Source organism: Podarcis erhardii (genome assembly GCF_964252035.2).
Source record: "Podarcis erhardii genome assembly, chromosome: 10".
In the NCBI taxonomy this organism is placed as follows: Eukaryota; Metazoa; Chordata; class Lepidosauria; order Squamata; family Lacertidae; genus Podarcis; species Podarcis erhardii.
Window position 1 is genome coordinate 67,128,859 of NC_138500.1, and position 22,788 is coordinate 67,151,646.

A 22,788-nucleotide genomic window follows, 5' to 3' on the forward strand; every position below is an offset into this window, starting at 1 on the left:
TTTTCTCCGCTCAACTTTAAGCATCCTTTTACTGAAGATGAATGTTCCTTTACCTGAGATAATCTTTAAATCGCATTGAAGTGTGCATTCTACCCACTGCTCATATCCTTGATTTGCAAGCACCTCTCAAGCCTCTCTCTTTTTCCAGGCAAACCATTACAGACCACAGAGCAGTGACCGCTGTTACCCGTGTGATTGTTTCCCTTCTGGTTCCCACACTCGCACCTGTGACCTAGAAACAGGGCAGTGTCCCTGTAAGCCAGGAGTGATTGGGCGACAGTGCAATCGCTGTGATAATCCCTTTGCTGAAGTTACTGTTCATGGCTGTGAAGGTACCTATACATACTTCAACACCAGACCATTTTAGACTTAATTTTAACGCCGACATCTTTGCTTCTTTTTGTTGTTTTGATTTGTCTCACCTGCATTTTCATTCTTGCTATGTTTTCCTCTTATGTAAAGCACCCTATAATTATTTTTTTAATTGAAGGGCAATAGAAAGATTTCTGTAATAAATAAATAAATTGTTAAACGGAATTTCAGAGAAAAGAGAATCCTGGCAGTGGGCAAATTTAATGTAAACAGAATATTCCAAATAGCTGTGACTAACTGCCTTTCCAACGGAGGCTTTTTCTGCAGAACAAATTGCCCGCTGCTTTGTTCAGCTCTCCTTCTACATCTCTTGTAGAAACCTCTTAGATGAGCTTGCTAGTTTAAGCATGTACAAACCTTACAGCATCTTATGAGAAGCTGCTTTATCCTTTGCTTCTACTGAAACTGAAAACTGACGATTGACATGTTTTATGAATACCCTCTCATCCTACTTTCAAAGTCCAGAATAGAACTAAGAATGTCTAAATGTTTGTCCTCAGCAAAGCAGAATCCCTTCTGTTATAACTTAAGCGCTATTATATTATCAGAAAAAGAAATGTTTTCTTTCCCTTCCACCTTACATAGTGGTTTACAATGGATGCCCCAAAGCATTTGAAGCTGGCATATGGTGGCCACAGACCAAATTTGGACTGCCTGCTGCAGTGCCCTGTCCCAAAGGATCAACAGGTGAATACTTCCGCTAACATGTTGAAAGTGTTATCATAGCATCAGGGGGTGGGGGAGTGAGATTTTAAAACTTTGCTGTACACACAGAGAGTAATGCATTCTTAGAGCCTGAAGACAAGAAACTGCATAGCATAGACAGAAAGTTTAATCAACATGAAACTATTAAGAATACATTTTTTTAAAAAAAGGTAACACAATGGGAGGTAGAACGTTAAAAATCATGAAATGGTTGTAATATGGCAGGCATGTCCAACAGGTAGATCGTGATCTACTGGTAGATCACTGGACGTCTGCGGCAGATCACTGGTAGATCATTGGCTTCTCCCAAAGAAGCTGAACAACTGTGGCTCAACATTTTACCTCCTCCCTGAAAAAACTCAACAACTTTGACCCAACCCCCAAAAAAGGGGGTAGATCACTGCCAGTTTTTAACTCTGTGAGTAGATCGCAGTCTCTTGGGAGTTAGCCACCCCTGCAATATGGGGGGGGGGGGAACCTTGTACTGAAAATATAGCTGATATATTCTCTTTCATTCTGCAATATCACTGCATGTTTTCCATTGTGATGTGTATGTACTTTAAATGGTAAATAATGAACAGACAAACCCCTGGTCACTGATAGAGAATTATGCCTTAGAACACCTGTAATATTTCTAACAGTTCCTGATACCCAAGTTTTTGTTCTAGACACAGCAGTCCTAACCCTTGATCTGTGCTGCTGGTAGGAGTTGGATTCAGTGGAAGTGTCGCTCCACCAGGTTCTGTTGGTGGAGTTTCCACCAGCAGAGGCTTCTGCTGGATGTTTGGACACAGGGCAGGCCTGGCTGTGGATCTGCTAGATCTGCCCCTCTGTGTCCCTGCCCATTCTGCCTTCTAAGTTACAATAAATACTCTTCTTTAAGATTACCCAAAGCTAAACATTTGTAGTTTTCTTATCAATTAAATGTGGCATATGGCCGTCAACCATTGTCTCTGTCACAAACACATTTTCTTTTAAAGGAAATGCTGTTCGTCACTGTAACAGCGAGAAAGGCTGGCTCCCTCCCGAACTTTTCAACTGTACTACCCTTGCCTTTGTGGATCTGAAAATCATGGTAAGTACAGGGTGCTTTGAAAGAACCGAATGTCTGCTGACTCGTGCATTGTGTTGTAGTCATAGTCGCACTTTAATATCGCTGGAAAAGTTGCTGTGACATTAAACCATTGCCGTGTAACTGCTATGCTCACAGGGTAAGAACTGCTCATTCCTACATTGGATTACAGGTATGTCACAAAGAGAGAGAAAACCCAATTCCTTACCTATGACTGTTACTCGCTTTAGAGTTCTCTGAGCATTCACATGTCCTGCCCGCTGCTACTGCTGCAGAAACTTTTAGCGCTCTTATTCAAACTGGAACCAATCAGTTTCTCTGCCACACAGAATATGCTCAGAGCATTAATTATGTAAACCGGGAAGGAACACTAGTATTTCCTCTGGTGGAGTTTAAGCTTTTGATTGTTGGGTTGTGTATGTGCAGATTCTGTATCTGAGATTGTGCAGAGGCCGCCAAGAGCTGGTTCACACCGTCTTTCAGTGTTTAGGCAGGCAGTGCATATGGTGGAACACAGGAATAAGTGTTGGGCTCATAAGTATCCTCTTACATGTATACAGATGTGCACACACAACCACACACATATACCTGATCACATGACAGTCTGCATGTGCTGTGAGCGGAGTGTGTTTCAAGATACCCAAGTCCAGGAGTCAGTTTCTCACTGCGCTGCATGTAGATCTACACACTTGGGCAATCAGCATTCCATTAAACCCTTTGACATGGAAGATAGGTGGAGTTTGCTTGCTAAGTTGGAGCCTTTGTTGTTTTGGGTCTTCAGAATGAAAAGCTTATCCGTAACGAGACCAACATGGACGGCGATAAGTCAGTGCACATAGCCAAAGTGCTCCAGAATGCCACCAACCACACAGGCTCCTTCTATGGGAATGACATTCGGACCGCCTACCAGATGATGCTCAGGGTGCTGCAGTATGAAAGCGAGCAGCAGGGGTTTGATCTAGCTGCAACGAGGGATGTGGATTTCAATGAGGTAAGAAATGCTGGAACGATACTGAGAAAACTTGGGCTGCGCCACTTTAGCTCCAGAAATAGCGCAGATGGGTTCCATACCACAGTCCTATCCACGTCCTGCAGGGAGACATCACAAAGCTGGCTGCGGAAACTGCACAGCATACGGTGATCCTTTTAGTGTTTCTGAAGAGTGAGACTTTGCGAAGGCTTTGAATAGGATGTACTGAATGCATGCATCGTCTAGTCCCCAAAATAACTGCCGTGCGGAAAAGTCATGGAACAGACAAATCTCTTGTAAATGCATTTCACTTGAAAACAAATGCAGATAGCTATTTCCCTATTTTATAGAGCCTGGGATTTTATGTTATTTTTCTATTGTTGCTTTTATAAATCTTGGATCATGTGAAATACCGTATTTTTTGCTCTATAAGACTCCCTTTTTCCCTCCTAAAAAGTAAGCGGAAATGTGTGTGCGTCTTATGGAGCGAATGCAGGCTGCACAGATATCCCAGAAGCCAAAACAGCAAGAGGGATTGCTGCTTTCACTGCACAGCGATCCCTCTTGCTATTCTGGGTTCTGAGATTCAAAATATTTTTTTTCTTGTTTTCCTCCTCCAAAAACTAGGTGCGTCTTGTGGTCCGGTGCCACTTATAGAGCGAAAAATACGGTACTTAAAATAAAACAGCCTCGGTACCCTCCCCCCCCCAAAAAAAATCTTTAAGCAAGACTACAGCAGGATGTGTCTGCATTGTTTCATATGCATGTTTACCTGTAGCAACAATATTTTTGGGGGGGACAGGAAGTATTGTTCTTCCATTTTGTGTCTAGCATTTCCCCCTTTCTTTCTCCTAGAACATCATAAAAGCAGGTAGTGCTCTACTGGACCCTCGTGCCAAAGAGCACTGGGAACACATCCAGAGGACAGAGGGGGGCGCAGCACACTTGCTGAAACACTATGAGGAATATTTCAGTAACGTAGCCAAGAACATGAAAAAAACCTACATGAAACCTTTCATAACTGTTACCACAAACATGAGTAAGTAGCTGTTGTTCTTGATCAGATATGACTTCCTAATGCTTCAGGCCTAGGCCTGCAATGTTTATTTGATTCATTGGCTAGATTAATTAATTTTTAAAAAGGCTTTGGGTCTGGGGAGGTCAGCAGAACCCCCAGAACAATGTGAGTGGTAGATTGTTCCATCAGGCAAACAGAAATGCTTGCACTAGCAGAGCAATCTCCTTGAAGGCAACACTGTAAGCCGCCCAGATGGACAGGGTATGATGATGATGATGATGATGATGATTGAATTCCTCCCATTGAATTCAGTGGGTTGCATTCAACTAAGTTCTACTTAGAGTAGAGCCAGTGAAGTAAATGTATATTAACTAATGGGTTTACTCTGAGTAGGACTAGCATAGAATAAGGCACTGCAGCCTTAGTCATTTATCTTAATGCCAAGGCTTATATTATTAAGATTGTGTGAATGATGTACAATAATAGATCCAGATTTCTTCTCAACATCCATGTAGTTTACAAAGCAAAGCCTCACATTTACTAAAACACCACTGGATGTTTGACTTGTATGTGGCAGAAATATGTGTTACGGCAAGCTCTTTTTATCTGTTTAGTTATTGCTGTTGACATCTTTGAAAAGTCTAATTTTACGGGAGCTAAAGTACCACAGTTTGATGCGATTAAAGAAGATTATCCTAGAGATTTGGAATCGTCTGTTTTGTTTCCTGATACTTTGTTCAGAGCTTCCGATAGAAAAGGTAGGATTCTTATTCTACAGGCATTTGGAAACCTGTAATGTGAATTCTCAGATCAGCTATGAGACAAAGGCAGTTGGATCCAGTTGTTGTTGTTGTTGTTGTTGTTGTTGTTGTTGTTGTTGTTGTTGTTGTTGTTAACTTTGTATACAGCCCTTCATCCATAGATCTCAGGACAGTTCACAAGGAAAAAATGCAGCCTTTTAAATGTGTCTGTGGGAAGGAGGGGGGTTGTTTTGCTGTTTGGTTTTACTTACTTTTATGTTTTTATCCTGTATTTTACTTTGTGAACTGCCCTGAGATCTTACGATGAAGGGCAGTATATAAATCAAATAAATAATAATAAATAAGTAAAACAAAACACACATAATAAAAAACAAGAACAAAACAAAACAACACCTCACAACAAAAATCCTCCCCAAGGAGAGGCCCAGTGAAGTAAATAGGATTTAAGCTAGCCAATGTATCTACTTCAAACATGACTAGGTCTGGATACAACCCAATATGGGGTTGGAGAATGGGTAATGTTCATTCAACAAACAGAAGAAGCAGTTTTCCCCTGCCTGTCCATTAACTGAGTACCACCATGTCCATTTGTACCAACTCATCCCAGGTTTGGCTCAGCATAAGGCCATCTTCTTGATATGAAAAACTGAAGAGGAGAAAAAAAAATCCAGTCATGTTTTGTTTTTATGTAAATTACAATATCCATAAGGCAAAAATAAATGGGTCCTTTTAAAATCACTTCATATTTAGCAAGCTCAGAAATAGGTCTTTAAAGCATAACCCCAGCATTGGATGATAGTAAAATTTGGCATTGATTTTATCTTCAGCCATTCCTACGATGAAGCCTTCAAACCTTAGGTTGCCTTCTAAAATAGAAGATGAGCTTTTGAAGAACAAAAATGTGCTTGCAAAAAGAAAACGTCGGCATCCAGAGGACACTGCGCAGCATGCGGTTGCTATCGTGATTGTATATCGAACCCTGGGGCAGTTTCTGCCTGAAAGCTATGATCCTGACCGAAGGAGCCTGAGGTAAAACTGAGCTTCATGCATTTGCTTTGGGTAGCATTTGTCTATTGTATTCTGGAATGGGAAGGTCTTGCTACCTGAGAGCAATCATGTGTTGCGATTTTAATACTATATGTCTTCAAAACGTACTGGTTGTAGCTAACAAAGTTAATTCTCAGAGTAGACCCACTGAAATTAATAGACTTAAGTTATTCCTGGCCATTATTTTAGGGGGTTTACTCTCAGTGGGACCAATATTGACCATAACTCTATTCATCCACAAGGCTGCCTCTGTTGTTCTAAATTATAATCTAATTAATTTGTGTTAAAAGAGATATCATTTTGGTAAGAAGCTGTTAGATTTCTTAGGGTAGTTTCACACATGCTTGTACATCACCTGATTTCTAATGACTCATTGTCTCGCAGTAGAATATATGACCTGACTCCATTTAAAAATATTGTGTTTAAGGTTATGTCGGGCTATTGTTCTATCTGCGGTTTCTGATTTATGACGGCTCAGTAACATGCATAAGCTGTCACTTGATTCTTGCAGTCATCACATGATAAGCATACATGTGATAAACATGCACAGTGGGTGGCACTGTGGTCTGAAGCACTGAGCCTCTTGGGCTTGCCGATCAGAAGGTTGGCAGTTTGAATCCCCACTATGGGGTGAGCTCCCATTGCTCAGTCCCAGCTCCTGCCAACCTAGCAGTTCAAAAACATGCCAGTGCAAGTAGATAAATAGGTGCCGCTATGGCAGATAGGTAAATAGCGTTTCTGTGCACTCTGGTTTCTGTCACGGTGTCCCGTTGCGCCAGAAGTGGTTTAGTCCTGCTGGCCACATGAACTGGAAAGCTGTCTGTGGACAAACACAAGATCCCTTGGCTTGAAAGTGAGATGAGCGCCACAACCCCATAGTCGCTTTTGACTGGACTTAACCAACCAGGGGTCCTTTACCTTTTACCTTTACACATTTAAACTACCCCTTCAGACTTTTTCCCGACACCCATCTAAATTCAGTGGAGAGCTCTGATCTGAAACTGGGCAAAATACCATAGCTTTGTTTTCACATCTGTAATGGTATGTTTTTTCCCTGGTTGTTTTTTTTTCCAGATTACCCAATCGTCCCATCATAAACACCCCAATAACCAGTGCAATAATTTACAGAGATGGGGAATCTTTACCAAATTTTCTGGACAGCCCCATTATGATTGATCATGCATTGCTGGAAACAGAGGAGAGAACAAAACCGGTCTGTGTGTTCTGGAACCACTCAACTGCGTATGTTTCACAATCTGTATTATTTTGGAAATTTGCTATTGCATGTGGACATGTTAACGTTAATGGGTCTTCTTCATACAGCTAGTCTGAGAAAGGAGTCAGTGATAATCTTGCGTGCTGCCACTTTCTATCAGGAAGGGTAAATCTTAGAGCAGTGTTTAGCCCTGGTCCTGAGAGAGAGGGGAGGTTTTTCATGCCCCATTACATTTCTGCTCAAGGTCCAGACAGGCTAAAATAAAGGCAGGCTGCTTATTAGGAAGAAATGTGTGTCTCGCCTTGTAACAAGTATCATGTGAGTCTAAAGGGAGCACACGAAGAGACAGCACACACACTGTCCAAGTGGAGAAGATGCAAGTTGGCCCAAAGGCAGTCCTGCAAGTCTTTATCAGTAACTTGCTGTTGCTCTCATTAGTTATCTTCATTGGTTGTAATGAAAAAAGCTCAAAAATACATGCCTGTGGGCGGAAATGAAGTGGATTCTGTGAGACCTCTGACCTCTCTATATTTCATCTTCCAAATCCATATTATGGGTGGGATTGTAGTTTATTCTAAGGATTTCCTTGCAAGAAAAAAAAAGGGGGGGGGAGTTTGCATAAAATACCTATATCTGCGATATATGTTGTGCTCACGCGGCCCAGCAGAGGGTTGTTCTGCTGGAGCTCCGATGTCAGCAAGGGACTGCCTATGTGTAATTTTAACTGCATGACTTGTAGACAAACCAGGGGCTTTAAAAATGTAAGGGGTATGTTTGTGATTTCCATGCTGACCGCAGCATGCAGGGAACTTCCCTCTCTCTCTCTCTCCAGCCACCGTCCCAATGGAAATCTGCTCCCGGCCCTGCAATTTGCAATCCAATTGGTGCCAATGGCAGCTTTTTTCCATTGCTAATTGCACCTGGAAGACAGGCGAATACCATTGGGATCACAGCTCTGGAGGGAACGGGGCCGTGGTCCCCTGCTTGCTGTAGTGGTGATGAAAATCATGGGGCTCATACCTAAGACCATTTTTAAATATCTCTTGATTTGGCTATAAGCCGAGTAATATGTTGTGTGCAGCTAAGGTTTCCTATCCATATATTTTTACATCTAAGGGGGAGTCATATGTCACCTACATCTTTGCTAACTGTGACAGGATCATAGGAAGCTGCCTTATACTGGGTCCATCAAGGTCCATCAGTATTGTCTCCACTGACTGGTAGCAGCTCTGCAGGGTTTCAGACCGGGGACATTCCCAGTGCTCCTTCCAGATGCCAGAGACGGAACCTGAGCCTTCTGCCTGCAGTGCCAGTGCTCTGCAGCTCACATGGGTGTAAATTTTAGACTCCTGGTGAGCAGTTAGTTTTCTTGGAAGCCCACTTTGAGTTTGAAGTAAAGGATGGAGAATCAAGGCGCCAACTCACATCTCTCTCAGTTGTGTGCTGGCAGGTCTGTTACCAGAAACACAGTTCCCATCACAGCCCTCCAGTTCTCTACTTGATGGACAAATTTGGCAGCTAAGTGGCACTTCTTCTGGGGCCAAATTTAGTTTTGATTCAATCAGTTTCTGATCTTGACTTTAGACAGTCTCTTACCAGCCTGGGAACAAGAGCAGCAGCAACTATACATTTGATAAGAGGGCTATTAAGTTCGGTAGGAAATTGATAATTTCAACAGAAGAAATTTGAGCACATGCTTTGCTCTCCAGGTGCAGTCAGTGAGACCTAAAGTGCCCACTTTTCTCTGGATCATGCCCTTCATTCCTGTATGCTAAGATTACAACTATTACCGCCTCTGCAAAAAAATATGCCATACATCAAAATGGCATATTGAAAGCATGGGAAACGCAGGCTCTTTCACTAGCTATACACTTATGCAATCAATAGAAGAGCATAAAAATATACACATATCAAATAAAGAAAAAGACATATAATAATGAGTTTTACTGCAGTGTGTTAACCAAGAGAAGATTCAATACTATTTGAAGATCAAAGAGACAGCTAAGCCTAATAAAGTAGTAAGAATGGGTTACGTAGTTTATTTAGGCTACCTGCATATAATTTGGACATTTATCATGTTGAGGCAAGGTTTAAAGAAGCAGCAATCTTGCTATTTTAAGCATCTGCTTCTTGTGCTTCCCTAACTATCCAGAGTGGCAGGGGCAACCCAGTCACATGGGCAAGGTATACATAATAAATCATTATTATTATTTACTGCTGCTGCTGCTGCTGCTACTACTACCTGTTTTTGCCTTATGGAGCTGTCATGGTAGAACACATGGCTGCCCTTCTTTGGAAGACATGGAGAGCACCAAATTTATTCAGGTTACAGTGGTGCCTCGCAAGACTAAAAGAATCCGTTCCGCGATTCTCTTCGTCTAGCGGTTTTTTCGTCTTGCGAAGCAAGCCCATTGACGGATTAGCGCTATTAGCGGTTTAGCTGCTTTTAGCGGCTTTTAGCAGCTTATCAGCTTAGCGGATAAGCAGATAAGCGGATAAGTGGCTTAGAAAAAGGGGGAAAGGGGGGGGAGTCGGAAAAACTCGCAAGACATTTCGTCTTGCAAAGCAAGCCCATAGGGAAATTTGTTTTGCGAAGCGCCTCCAAAACGGAAAACCCTTTCATCTAGTGGGTTTTTCGTCTTGCGAGGCATTCGTCTTGCGGGGCACCACTGTATTCCTGTCTGTATTTTCTCACAAAGTTCTGTACATGGAAATTGGCAGAACAGATGCATTGCTACTTAATAGTCGGTGAGTGAAGGAGAGGCGGCTATTTAAGGAAAATAGCAATTCGTCATTGAAATAGTTCCATCTGTCAGCCAGTCATACAAATGTCATTGGATCTTGGTTTTTTTGCTTCATTTCCCATTGATTAGAATTGGAGAAACTGGGGGCTGGTCCTCAAAGGGATGTGAGCTGTTCTCTAGAAGCCAGAGCCGAATTGTTTGCCAGTGCAACCATATGACCAGTTTTGCTGTCCTAATGGATATTTCAAAACGTGAAGTAAGTGCAGTTTCGTGGGTATTTTTATGGTTTGCTAAAGTTATGAAATTAAGCAGGTTTGATTAGACCTCCATCAGTGTTTTGTGTTTATCTTGAAAGGCAAATCACCAGTTTATCAGAACGGCGTGCCTTGACACCGATTCCTGTTACAGTTAGTTTGCTTGTTTTTACTAATTTATTTTGCTTGCTACCATCTTACACTGTAGATTTCTCTGAAACAAGTTACATCACCACCACATTCCTGTTGAATGTGTTCATCTCCATCACGTTCCCTGAAGGCCCATACAAGGCGGCAGGATGGCTAATTATATACAGAACTAGTACCCGGAATTTTCACCCCTTAATATCAGTTTTTCACCCTTCCAATTTCCAAGTTGCTCTGCAGCTTTAATTCACCCTAAGCTTGAGAGGGGAACTGCTGTGACTCCCATTTTACAGATGAGGAGGCTCCGCAGCATACCTTCTGGGAGCTGACATGATTCTTTTCCGATACAACCAACTGGATGAAAATGGCCATTGAATAGACAGCCATAAAAACTGGGCAGGAAACCTTGGCTTCCCAAATATAAGCAGAGTTGTGCCTGGGCACCATTACCCTGCACTTCAGTCCATGCTTACCCATTTTAAGTCCTTGGATATCTTGGTGGAGGGAAGTCACAGGCCCTGCACCTGGCTGAATAATCAACTTGTCAGAATTGAGAGCTGCTTCGGAAGTTACCCACATGTTTCCAAATGCAGAGAAGAATGACATTGCCCTGCCGCTAACCCATGATCAAGGAGAAGACAGTAAGCTGCAGGGTGGTGCGAATATAGGCCATTCCTTACTACGGATCCCTGGCAATAAGCCCTGCTTATTGCCTTCATAGCCAAGATGGTTGCTCAGGTCTCTGCAGGCCAGTTTATATACACTTATGTTTATATGCACACACTGCTCTGTAGCTTTCTGTAAGTGACTGTAAGAGCCAATTGCTGATCATGTTCCGGCAAGGCAAAATTGCGTTCTTATCTCCAAAACTATGAGGGCTAGAAACATTGAAATAAGTAAGCCTGAAAGTCTCATATTTCAGGCCACAGATTCTACACAAAAATCTGATTATAGGCAAGGTTAGCTGTAGCTGAGTGAATCTGCACTCTACCTATAAATAGCATAGTATTCAGTGCATGGAATTACCCCTGCCTCTTGAAAGATTGTATCTTCATAAAGGCTCACAAAAGGTTTACTTGAGTTTACTAATTTAGAGGATGCTCTTTCCTATTGGTCCAGATATAAAGTTGAACCTCTGTTCTTGAACGTCTCCATTGACTAACGTTTCAGAACCCGAATGCCAAAATCCTGGAAGTAAATGCTTCCGTTTTCAAACATGCCTTGGAAGTCAAACGGCTTCCGCTGCATGTTTTTCAATTTTCTCAATTGAATTTGCCAACAGCCCTTTGCACCTCAGTTGTTGAACGTTTTGGAAGTCAAACTGTCTTCCGGAACAGATTTTGTTTGACAACCGAGGTTCCACTGTGCCTCAGGAAGCTATAAATTTGGAAGGAAAAAATAGCAAAAACTTACTTGGTGGTTTGAAACCAATTTAATTGTGGTTTTCTTTTTATTATTAAGAAAAACCATCAAGTGAGTTGAAGGTACCTGACATTTTTATCACTCTTTGGAGTCACTACAGTTCCTACTTCCTTACACTATGTGATTGGGTGTATGTGAAATTAAGTAACATTTTTTATATATAGCACATAGAAAGGGCATGTAGCAAAAATGGTTCTTCTTAACTCCACAGAACGGCGAGGCACTTCCCCTGAAGATTATCACTTACACAACGGTCTCCATCTCACTGGTAGCTTTGCTGCTCACCTTTGTCCTCCTTGTGCTCATCCGAACCCTGCGCTCCAACCTGCACAGTATCCACAAAAACCTGGTGGCTGCCCTCTTCTTCTCAGAGTTAGTCTTCCTGATAGGAATCAACCAGACAGAAAATCCGGTAAGAGTTAATTTCAGTGCCTTTCGCATGACAGGCTCCTGCTAGCTTTTAACCGGGCACCAAACGAAACAGAACACAGAAGCAATGCTTGGTGCTGAGGCTGTGCTGGCCCCAACCCACATTCAATTTAGCACCGTTTGGGACAAGCAGAACCCTGGCAGATGGTTTGGCTTTAAGCAGGAACCCTACCCTGTTCCTGTGACAAACGTAGGCAGACACAGAACTGCTAACAGATTGTTAAGAGGGCGCAAGACTGCGTTGCTCATGGCTCCAGTCCTCTGCACGCTTACTGGGAAAAAAGTCCCGTACCTGTTACCAGGCCCCGTGCCAGGTTTGATAGGTCTCACCCCACCCCACCCCAAAGCATCATCCCATCAGGACCCCCAGTAAGTTTGCCAGCGGTTTGGGGTGAGCGTTGGCAGGAATAAGCAGCAGGGACAGGCTGTTATAGCTGCTCCTCTCAGCGCTAGGCCCTTAAAAGAAAAGGGAGAATAAAGCTGTGTTTGCGCTTTGGGGAAATAATGGTGCTGGCACTATTTCTTCTTCATCTTTCAGAGTTGAAAGAAGTACCAGGCACAGTGGCTGCCATCTTATTTCCACCTAATACAAGGGCCAGCAACCTTTTTCAGCCGTGGGCCGGTCCACCGTCCCTCAGACCATGTGGTGGGCCAGACTATATTTGGGGGGGGGGGGAATGAACGAATTCCTATGCCCCACAAATAACCCAGAGATGCATTTTAAATAAAAGCACACATTCTACTCATGTAAAAACATGCTGATTCCCGGACCGTCCAAGGGCCGCATTTAGAAGGCGATTGGGCCTTAGGTTGCCTACCCCTGACCTAATATCTCTGGTGCCTGGCGGTCTGTTGCTCTGTCAGCAGGAGGTCTCAGAGGTTGAAGGCTCTATTACTAATACAGGGGAAATTAGTTTGTGTTTAGGATTTCAATCTTCACCGTAGCTGTAAGTGCTGCATCATCTTTCTTGCGGGTGGTTCTTTAAAAATTATTGTGCCCATCCTTCGTTTTCAACAAGTCACTTCAAAGGGCCTGTTTGTGTTTTATAAACCCGTATTTCTGTTTGATAGAATTTCCAGAAACCAATTTCCTTTATGTTAGCATGAGAACAGCAGTCTTCTGCCCCTCTTTTACCTCAGTTAACAATATACTACTACCTGTTTCTGTTCCTTAAACCATTTGTTAAGGTATTTTCTTTAGCAAGCTACGTATTGCACAGTAAAGGGCCACTCCTTGAAGCAGTGACTGTGTTTCAGGCAACTATTAATCCTTCCTTGTGGAATAAGAATTGTCCAAGGAGTCACACGCGGATGAGCATGAAAAGTCAAAGAATGTGGGAGCACACATGAAATGGAATTCCTCGTCATTTGGTTTAGCTTTTACAAGTTTCTGTAAAGCAACAGTAACATGGCAGGGAGAGGTTTCAATCATCCGTGGATGATTGGTGGGGGAAAAAAATGATATATTTTCTTTGTTGCATACCTGAAATAATAGTTTTCATCATGGTGACCTGTACAAAACTAATATTTTTAGAAGCCAACACACACACACACACACACACACACACACACAGGTTTAGAGCAGTAAAAATTTTTTTTTCATTTTGTGGGGCATATTTTTAGTTTTGTTTAAAGAACTAGCCAGAGCAACTAAAACCATAGTTCTCAAAGTGTGAGGCAGGTCTGTAGGGCTGCCAGGGGAGGTTCGGTTCCTCACCGACTCCTTTGCGAATGCCTTGATTAGAGGAGGCAGCCAAGTGCCAGTCTACTCACCCTTCCCCAGTAGTCCAGTGTAAGAGATGGTGACTGCGTTCAGATGGAATGATAAACTAGGCTTTATTGTTACAGGGATGAACCTAGGTGTCTTGATCTGGTATATTACCACCAACTCCTCCATTATGGCTGCACGGAGGAGATCAGAAGCTTCAGCTTCCATTTTCTGATTAATCAGCTTTGAGTTACATCCAAACCCTAAACTGTCATTGATCTTAACTAAGGGAAGTGAGCGTGTGTCCCTCCAGATGTTTCTGGACTACAACTCCTATTATCCGTATGCTTTCTGGGGCTGATGGGGAGTTGGAATCTGGAGGCCCACAGGTTCCCCACCTATGTAGTAAACCACCCTTTAGGCTAGCTGCAGTTTCTCTAGGCTTGAACAAAGCGCTAAATTGCAATTTCAGCTGAATTTGGGGGAACCACTTGAAGCATCCATTCATGTTAATCTATTTCAATTGCTTTCGTTTGATTTGCTCATTGCAAACAGCTGGAGGTCTGTAAATTTTGATAATAAACCTGATTTGCAATGGGGTTCGATTACAGTTCGATTGCAACTGTACATGGCTAGGAGGCTGCATTCATCTTGGCAAGGCAGATGTCGTGCAAGTATTTCTAAAAGAGCACTACTACATTAGGATAAACTTTCTGTAATTAGGGAAGTTGTGATTGCTAAAGGCTACCTCTAAGTTTAGATACTTGTTTATGTCTAATGGAAGTCCATCTCATGTGCCAGATTATTTTGTGGCTCAGCAGAGGCCTTTCTAATTTCATGGCCTCTTTCTTTCTCTAGTTTGTGTGCACGGTGATAGCCATTCTTTTGCACTACTTCTACATGAGCACCTTCGCTTGGATGTTCGTCGAACAGCTTCACATTTACCGGATGCTGACGGAAGTGAGAAACATCAACTTTGGACACATGAGGTTCTACTACGTCATGGGCTGGGGGATTCCTGCCATTATAACAGGTAAGAAAAATTAGATGATGAAGGAGGAAAACTTAATATGGTGGGGAGATATCTACACTACAAACTTACAACTGTCTTCTATCAGTATGGTTGTCATGGCTTCCTTTCAAAGAGTCATGGGAACCTGGTGACATCGCTGCATGTTCTCTACTTGAGATGCCTGACATTTTAAGTTTTGCTATTTAGCTCTGGCTTTTGAACTTTTCGGGACGCGGGTAGCGCTGTGGGTTAAGCCACAGAGCCTAGGACTTGCCGATCGGAAGGTTGGCGGTTCGAATCCCCTCGATGGGGTGAGCTCCCGTTGCTCGGTCCTTGCTCCTGCCAACCTAGCAGTTCGAAAGCACGTCAAAGTGCAAGTAGATAAATAGGTACCGCTCCAGGTTAACAGCGTTTCCATGCGCTGCTCTGGTTCGCCAGAAGCGGGCTTAGTCATGCTGGCCACATGACCTGGAAGCTGTACGCCGGCTCCCTCAGTCAATAAAGCGAGATGAGCACCGCAACCCCAGAGTCGGCCACAACTGGATCTAATGGTCAGGGGTCCCTTTACCTTTACTTTGAACTGTTCAATAATGCCCCATATCTGAAACACTTCCATACGGACTTCCAGTTCCCTCTGGAGAGACACTGTTTTTAAATCAATGGATATAGGCCCTATAATCACTCCCCTTTCCTCGTGCTGGGCCTAATTCAAGAAGTAGTTGCATCCTTAGGATTATACTTATCAGTGGTGCCTTTAGATCAGAGGTTTTCAACCTTTTTAAGTCCACGGCTCCCTTGACCAACTATATTCTTTTTGTGGCACCCCTGTGGGGCTTAGGAGTCCAGTTATGTTGCCCCTTGCCTGTAAAGCTAGCAACCTCTCACCCTTTTTGGAACACCCTCCCTTGTGGAGTGTTCCTTCGGCCTCTTCTCATTTCCCCTCTTGCGAGTTCTCTGGGCAGCCGCTACTGCTGCCTCTGGTCTCTGAGCTACTCCCCCTCCTGTCCCAAAGAGAGGTGCCTCCTCACACCACACCACAGGGGCCTGGGAAGAGGATGCTTCCAGCCTTAGTGGCCAAACAGAGACTGGCCAAAGGTGAATGTGAGGCCAGCACCTTACCTTGGGAGGCAGCAGCGGGTGCTGCCAGCCCCTCATGGCAGAAAGGCTCCCCTTTGGCACTGGGCACTCAGCTCCCAGGCAGGCCTTGCACACAGCAAGCACAAGAAAGGCCAGCGCAGTACCTGCCTGCTTGCCTGCCCGGCCTCCCACTTGTCTGTTCATTCCCAACAGCAAGGACTGACTGGGGTCCCTCTCCTGCTTACTCTGAGGCCGCCATAGCTCTCAGCAACCAGCATCCCCTGGCCAGCCCCAGAGTCACCATTCGCCTGCGGAGCTTGTAGCCAGGGCTGCTGCAACAAACAGCTGTGCAAGCCTTTGGGAGGCAGAGATACAGGAGGGCATCAGAGGAAGGGAAGGAAGGAAAGAGGGACAGAGGCCAGCGTTAGTTGAAAACCACTGCTTTAGATATTAGGAGCAGTTCCAGGCACAAAATGAAGACGAGACACACATTTGTACTGAGTGCCTCTTGCCCTACTTAAAGTAACTTCTGTGCAGATAAAGGGACTTAAAACATAACTGCATTCAAGTTGGAACAAGAATCGCACACATACCTCAGGAATAACTTCATTCACTTTATTATAATTACTTGGTTGCTTGCAGTGTTTTTCATATTCTGAGAAGAGAAAGAGGCGGACATGCTCTAGATTTCACTTACGCTGGTAGAAATATTCCCTCAGGCGCACAGAAAATGTGACCCTGCAGACGATTATTTATTATTTTGTTTACTATTTAATTACATCTGTATTGCCACCCATCAGTAAATATTCCCCCGGTGTCTTATAACAAACAACATTAGAGGTGCAATGTATAACAATTAAAACCAACAATTCAACAACAAAAGAAGACAGAAGCTTCCGTACAACAGAGACAGCATAAATCACTTGCAGCCCTGGTTTCAAACAGTTTAAAAGACTGGATGAATGAAAAGGTCTCTATTTGGTGCCAAAAGGCCACAGAAGAGGCACCAAGCAAGCCTCTCTGCAAGGAAGCTGTTCTCCTTAGCTGAGTTTCCACTACACCAAAAAAACAAAAACAAAAAAAACCCACCCTCTCCTTGGTTGCTACCTACCTCACCATATTTTTAAGTTATGCATATTTTAATTTTCTTTACTTAGAAGATTTCTTTGCTGCATTTTAAGGACCATCACCTTGCATAGCTGTTGATACTTAATACAATGCATCAAATAAACAATCAGTAAAATGTTGTAAAACAATTAAAAAAAAAACATTTACATTCAACAATAACAAAAAGAAAAACCAGCACTGGACAAATAGCATGATTATTCTAACCCAGCATCCTGTATGACATTTTTGTGTCCAAACCCCTTCCCCCCCTTTTTTTTAAAAAAAAATAAGGTGTCTTTAAAGCTCATTTAAAAGAAAGAAGAGCCAGAGTTTGCCCAACTTCCACCAAAATTATGTTCCGTGGTGAGGAGAGCACTGCAGAAGAAAACCTGTTTCTTGTGCATCTGGTTAGCCACTGTGAGAGGATGCTGGACTATGTGGAACACTGGCTTTTTTTTACTTTGTTCTGTTCAGCATCCAGGGATTTTCAGTGCTTGGGGCTGAAAGAAAGCTACCTTGTGCCTCTGTGCTCCTGTTTAAAAGGTCTCATTAGTGAGTTGTGAGATGTATTCCTCGTAAGGTTTATTTGGGGGGGGGGGAGTGGAGAACAGGGTGTGAAAGACTAAGTATGCAGTGTTTGAAGCCAAAAACAATTTAAATTAAACTTTCTGGGTTTCTACTTGTTCTATATTTTTCTGCTAATGAAATAGCAATCATTAATAAAAAAAATCCTTAGTGGTGCACCGCAGGCTCAAATAAATATAGCTGATAGAGCTGTCGTGCAGTTTTTAAAATGGTAGCCAATTAATTGCATGACTTTTAATCAGTTAGTTAAAGCTGCAGTCCTGTGCACACCTATCTGGGAATAAATTCTGTGGAACTCTTCTGAGCATAGGACTGTGCTGTAATGTGAATAAAACCAGAGTAAAACAATCTTTGTTTTTAAGAGTATGCACAGCAAGCGAGATTTTACACAAGGCATTTCCTTCTACGCGAGGGAAGCGGAATGCTTTTAAGCTGCTCACTGCCACCTCCGATTTTGTATGTGCTTAGGTCATACTTTAAAAAAAAAAAACAATTCCTGCCTGATTAATGTGGAATATCCTTTAAAATGGATCAATTTAATCCATTAAACTAAATATGGAGCTGGCAGCCGGAAGTTGCCTCAGTCCCATGAAGGAGCTCTTTGTCTGGGGTAAGAAAGGAGCAGCAGGGATTGTCCAATTTGCTCAGCTGTTTGTTGCTCACCAGCCACTTGGAGCTGATGGCAAGTACTTCCTTCACCCATGGAGGCGCTTTTCTGTATGTACAGGTATGTGGGGTGGTGGGTGTTCATTCAAGGATGCTGGGACAGGTTGTGGAGGGCAGAGAAGGAGGGAGGTGCATGTGTGGCCCTTTTCTGTGTGTATGTGCATGTGTGTATGAGAGTGAAGAGGAAGGGAGCCTGTATCTGTGGTCTCTATGCATGTGTGGCCTGTGAAAGAGAGGGAGGGGTGAATTTGGTCAGAGAGGGGTAGAGCTGTATGTGTGGTCTGTGTGTATGGAAGGCCTGTAGAAAAGAGGGGTTGAGGGAGGGGGAAGTATGCATGGCATAGAGAGGAGAAATCTTCGTGTGGCTGTTCACATGTGGAGTGTCTGTGTGCATGTGAGAAGCAGGTACAGGTGTGTCTGCTCTGTAGGGCCCAATCCAAAGTGCTGGTTTTGACCTATAAAGCCTTAAACAGCTCAGGACTGCAATACCTCAAGGACCGCCTCTTTCCATATGAACCTACCCGGACCCTGAGATCTTCTGAGGCCCTCCTTCATATATCTTCTCCTCGAGAGGTCCAGAGGGTGGCAACACGAGAACAGGCCTTCTCTGTAGTGGCTCCCTGTTGATGGAATGCTCTCCCCAGGGAAGTTCGCCTGGCGCCTTCATGATACACCTTTAGGCGCCCAGCAGAAACGTTCGTTTTTAACCAGGCCTTTGGTTGATCTGACTGACATACCTTTTAAAATGTGGACTTTTTTGGGGGGGGGGGTTGTTGTTTTTATTTTGATAAAATATATTGTGATTTTTATGTTGATCTTTTCTGTGAACTGTCCTGAGACATCTGGGTATAGGGTGGTATGTAAGTTCAATAAATAGGGCCGGCCCACCCACAAGGCAGGCTGAGGCAGCCACTTGGAGAGGCAGCAGTAGTGGTGGCTTTTGGTGAGATGCTGCAATATCTTTTGTGTGCTGCAAGATCTCGCCAGAACCTGCCACCACTTCGCAGGTCCTGCCACACATCCCTGGTGGGGCTGCGGGGCGGTACTTTTTCTAGTACCAGGCGATGTCCCCTATTGTTATTCGACAGCAACAGCAACATTGTTTGGGGGGAAATCATTATCTTTTTTCCCCAAGTGAATTTTTATTGTTTTCCTTATATATTCTTTTCCAACAAATTGTAATAGCACCATACATTCCCTTTGACTCTGCCGAGTCGCGGGGGGGGGGGGAATCATTATCGTGTTATTTCCACAATCAGGACCAACAGGAACTCCTGTATTAAACATGAGGTTGTGCAGCAGGGCAGTAGGAGAAATAACTGTACTCTTTCTCATTTGTTGTCATGCCACATACCAATGGAGCCATTTGGTGTAATACTGCACACCCAAAATAGAGCCATTTTGTGACTGGTGCCCCAAACAGTTCCTCAAAATTCAAAATGTGTCCACTGGCCCAAAGCAGTCAGCAGCTTTTGCTTTATAAAATATAAACTTTTCAACTGTGTGTGTGTGTGTGTGTATTGTCTGCTTTCCTAGTGCAAAACTATAAATTACAGTTTGACTGGTCCCACTCCTTATGTATGTTTGCACAATAATTAATAATGCAAGCCAAACATTTGTTGCAAATGATCAGCAGTAGCAGAACAAAGCAGACGATAAGGTTTGCTGACAGCTTATTGTGAGTCATGCATGGTTTCCCAGGAAGTCAGGACTTGAAAAGTTCAGAAGTAGGCTCCTTAGAAAACAATGCATTGTTCTCCATTGGTAGCTGACAGACAAGTAAAATTACAATCCTTTGCACATACAAAAACTCATGCAACAGAAAGGGCCTCATAATCTGCAGTCAAATTAAATTATTGACAATTATATAGTCTAATGTTTTTTGCCCAAGCTTGAGGTGTTCAGTAAAATGGGTACCCTTGGCAAAAACTGAGGCAGTGAAGGGTAAAGGGATTATTTCCACTCACAAATATTCTGAAAATATTGAGCCGTCCTGATAGAGAAAGATAAATGACTGGAGAAAATATCGGAAAGTTTTAACTCTAGCAGCATAACATCTCTAAACATTTTTCTTGAATATTCTCCAGGATGTGTTTGAAGTTTCCCTTCTGCTTCAAACTGTGGGAATTGCTTGCATCAATTCGTGATCTAAGCCTATACTGAGTTGTTTTGATGCTGAAAAGCTAATTTTTCCACCAAGTTTGTTTCTCTGCAGATGTATTCCTTGAGAAAAGTAACTAAACTCTAGAAAATGCATGTTATTTGATACTTATCCAGTTGTCTGCATTGTGCCTCATTCTATAAAATGAATACAGTGGTACCTTGGTTGTCAAACTTAATCTGTTCTCGGAGCCTGTTCGACTCCCGAAACCTTTCAAAAACCAAGGCAAGGCTTCTGATTGGCTGCAGGAGCTTCCTGCACTCAATTGGAAGCCGGATCAGATGTTCGGCTTCTGAAAAACATTTGCAAAACAGAACACTTACTTCCGAGTTTGCGGCGTTTGGGAGCTGGTTTGTTCAGGAGCCAAGCCATTCAACCATACTCTATACCAACAGGCATGGTTGCTGTGTTTTTAGTTGTGTTATTTTTGTATTTATTTGAAGCACACAGTTTTTGAGTTCTAAAAATGTAGAAAGGCTCTCTGGCACTTTTCAGACATTACAAAAGTATTTAATCCTCCAGTGGATAAAGCCCATTGGGACTTGTGTATTTTATTGCATTGCATTGTATATGATTCTGAGCAGCCCTAAAACAAGCCCCAAACGTAAGAAAAATACTATAATTCCTGTTAATTTTCATAGTAGGTGAACTGCACATATAAGGGCAAGAATTGGGTCTATTTTAATTTCGTAAAATGTTAAGGCAATGTGCAGAAAATAAAACTGCCAGCGAATATTGGATTCAGATGTTTGGCCACTTTGGTGCAAATGCCACAAATGAATATTCAGTCTTGAGAAGCAGACTATTTCTGCCAAATTAACTGCTCTGAGAGGGAAAGACCATACCTCTCCGGCAATGGTTACCCAATACTCGTGATATGGATGGATTGCGAGTGTGAACTATTTTGATGGGCATTCCACATCAGAAATTCCTTCTACTTTTTTGTTTCGATACAGGTCTTGCAGTGGGGCTGGATCCACAGGGCTATGGGAACCCAGATTTCTGCTGGCTCTCCGTTCACGACACCCTGATTTGGAGCTTTGCAGGACCTATTGTGATCGTTGTGGTTGTAAGTATTGCAGGATCAGCCAACAGCGTGAAATGCGTCCAAGCTGAATTTATTACTGCCAAGCACTCTGACTGTAGAACATTCCTAAAAATTCATCTGTCGTATACATTCCTAAATTCAAATCAAATGTACAAAAGACATGGGCTCCAATAACAAATCCTAAAACTATAAAAAAGCCTTGATAGCAACATCAGTTCTTACAAATTTCAATCAAAACTTGGCATCCCTTTCTGCACAGTAGGAAACTTTTTTGTAACTTATTTTTGTAACTAAAAGGTTTGGATATTTATTTTTGTGTGTTTTCCTGGCTAGGAATCAAATCTAGAGAACAATTATGCCCCTAAGTATCATGATGTGTGTGGCTTGCACCCACTTAGAAGTTGTAATTGGGAATGAACTTGCAAGCAGGATTTGAAATATGAGCAACAGAAGGAATTGGAGAACACAGTAGTGATGTGATGGTATCAGAGATGGAAGGTATTGCAGAGCAGAGGGGGAGAAATTCAGACACCATGGAAAATGGGGTGGGAAGTTGGGAAAGGATAACAAAAATTATGTATTTAAGTATATATGTCAACTTTTTGAAAGTGTAATAACATTTATTACCCAAAAAAGTTTTAATTGGAAGCAACTGGCCTGTTGGGCCTCCTCACATAGTATTGTGGATATGCATCACTCACCCCTGAATTCTCTTTTCCTTTCTCATTCTGGAATACTGTAAGCTTGTAAGGTCTTCTTTGAAGAACAAAATGTATTTGGGGAAGAGAAATCATTTCCTCTTATCCTAACAAATCCCCTCTCTAAGGACCCTTTCAGCTGCAAAATGGACAAAACATCCATCAGCCTAAAGTATTCTGGCCTGGGGAGGATGGAAGTCCAGTTGGGGGATGCACATCATAATGAGTTGAACTGTCACCCCACCGTCACCGGCATATAGCTTAAAAAAGGCCTCTTGCATAAAACTGATCATGTTCAGGGCTAGATGAGCCCCCAAACCTCAGCACTCCTGTGTTATAAAGCAATTGCACTACAGTACTTGACAGTTGAGTTCAGCACTGGCGTGCAGTAACATTATTAACCAAGCCCCAGAGCTCAGCAGTCTCACACTTATTGTGCCCCAAGGGATTTCCTGGTTGTTTGTTCCTCCCACGTACTGCGTGAATCCTTCCTGGCCTCAAGCCTGTCCCATACTTTGACGTAGACTAGTTTATCCGGCATGCTGTTTTTGCAACAGTTACAAGCATTC

At 42.9% G+C, this 22,788-nt stretch overlaps 1 protein-coding gene across 3 annotated transcripts in view; it reads left to right on the forward strand.

Annotated features, from left to right (window-relative positions):
- The window catches only part of CELSR1 (cadherin EGF LAG seven-pass G-type receptor 1), a 155,105-nt gene that overhangs the window by 117,320 nt on the left and 14,997 nt on the right, over positions 1-22,788 (forward strand). For all 3 annotated transcript variants that reach the window (XM_081877753.1, XM_081877754.1, XM_081877755.1), the window contains exons 15-26: positions 149-332; positions 958-1,059; positions 2,058-2,152; positions 2,931-3,140; positions 3,975-4,158; positions 4,752-4,895; positions 5,726-5,927; positions 7,020-7,187; positions 10,035-10,161; positions 11,940-12,140; positions 14,724-14,898; positions 21,430-21,542. In XM_081877753.1, coding sequence (XP_081733879.1) covers positions 149-332; positions 958-1,059; positions 2,058-2,152; positions 2,931-3,140; positions 3,975-4,158; positions 4,752-4,895; positions 5,726-5,927; positions 7,020-7,187; positions 10,035-10,161; positions 11,940-12,140; positions 14,724-14,898; positions 21,430-21,542 — 1,905 coding nt within the window. The remainder of the gene's footprint in view (positions 1-148; positions 333-957; positions 1,060-2,057; positions 2,153-2,930; positions 3,141-3,974; positions 4,159-4,751; positions 4,896-5,725; positions 5,928-7,019; positions 7,188-10,034; positions 10,162-11,939; positions 12,141-14,723; positions 14,899-21,429; positions 21,543-22,788) is intronic.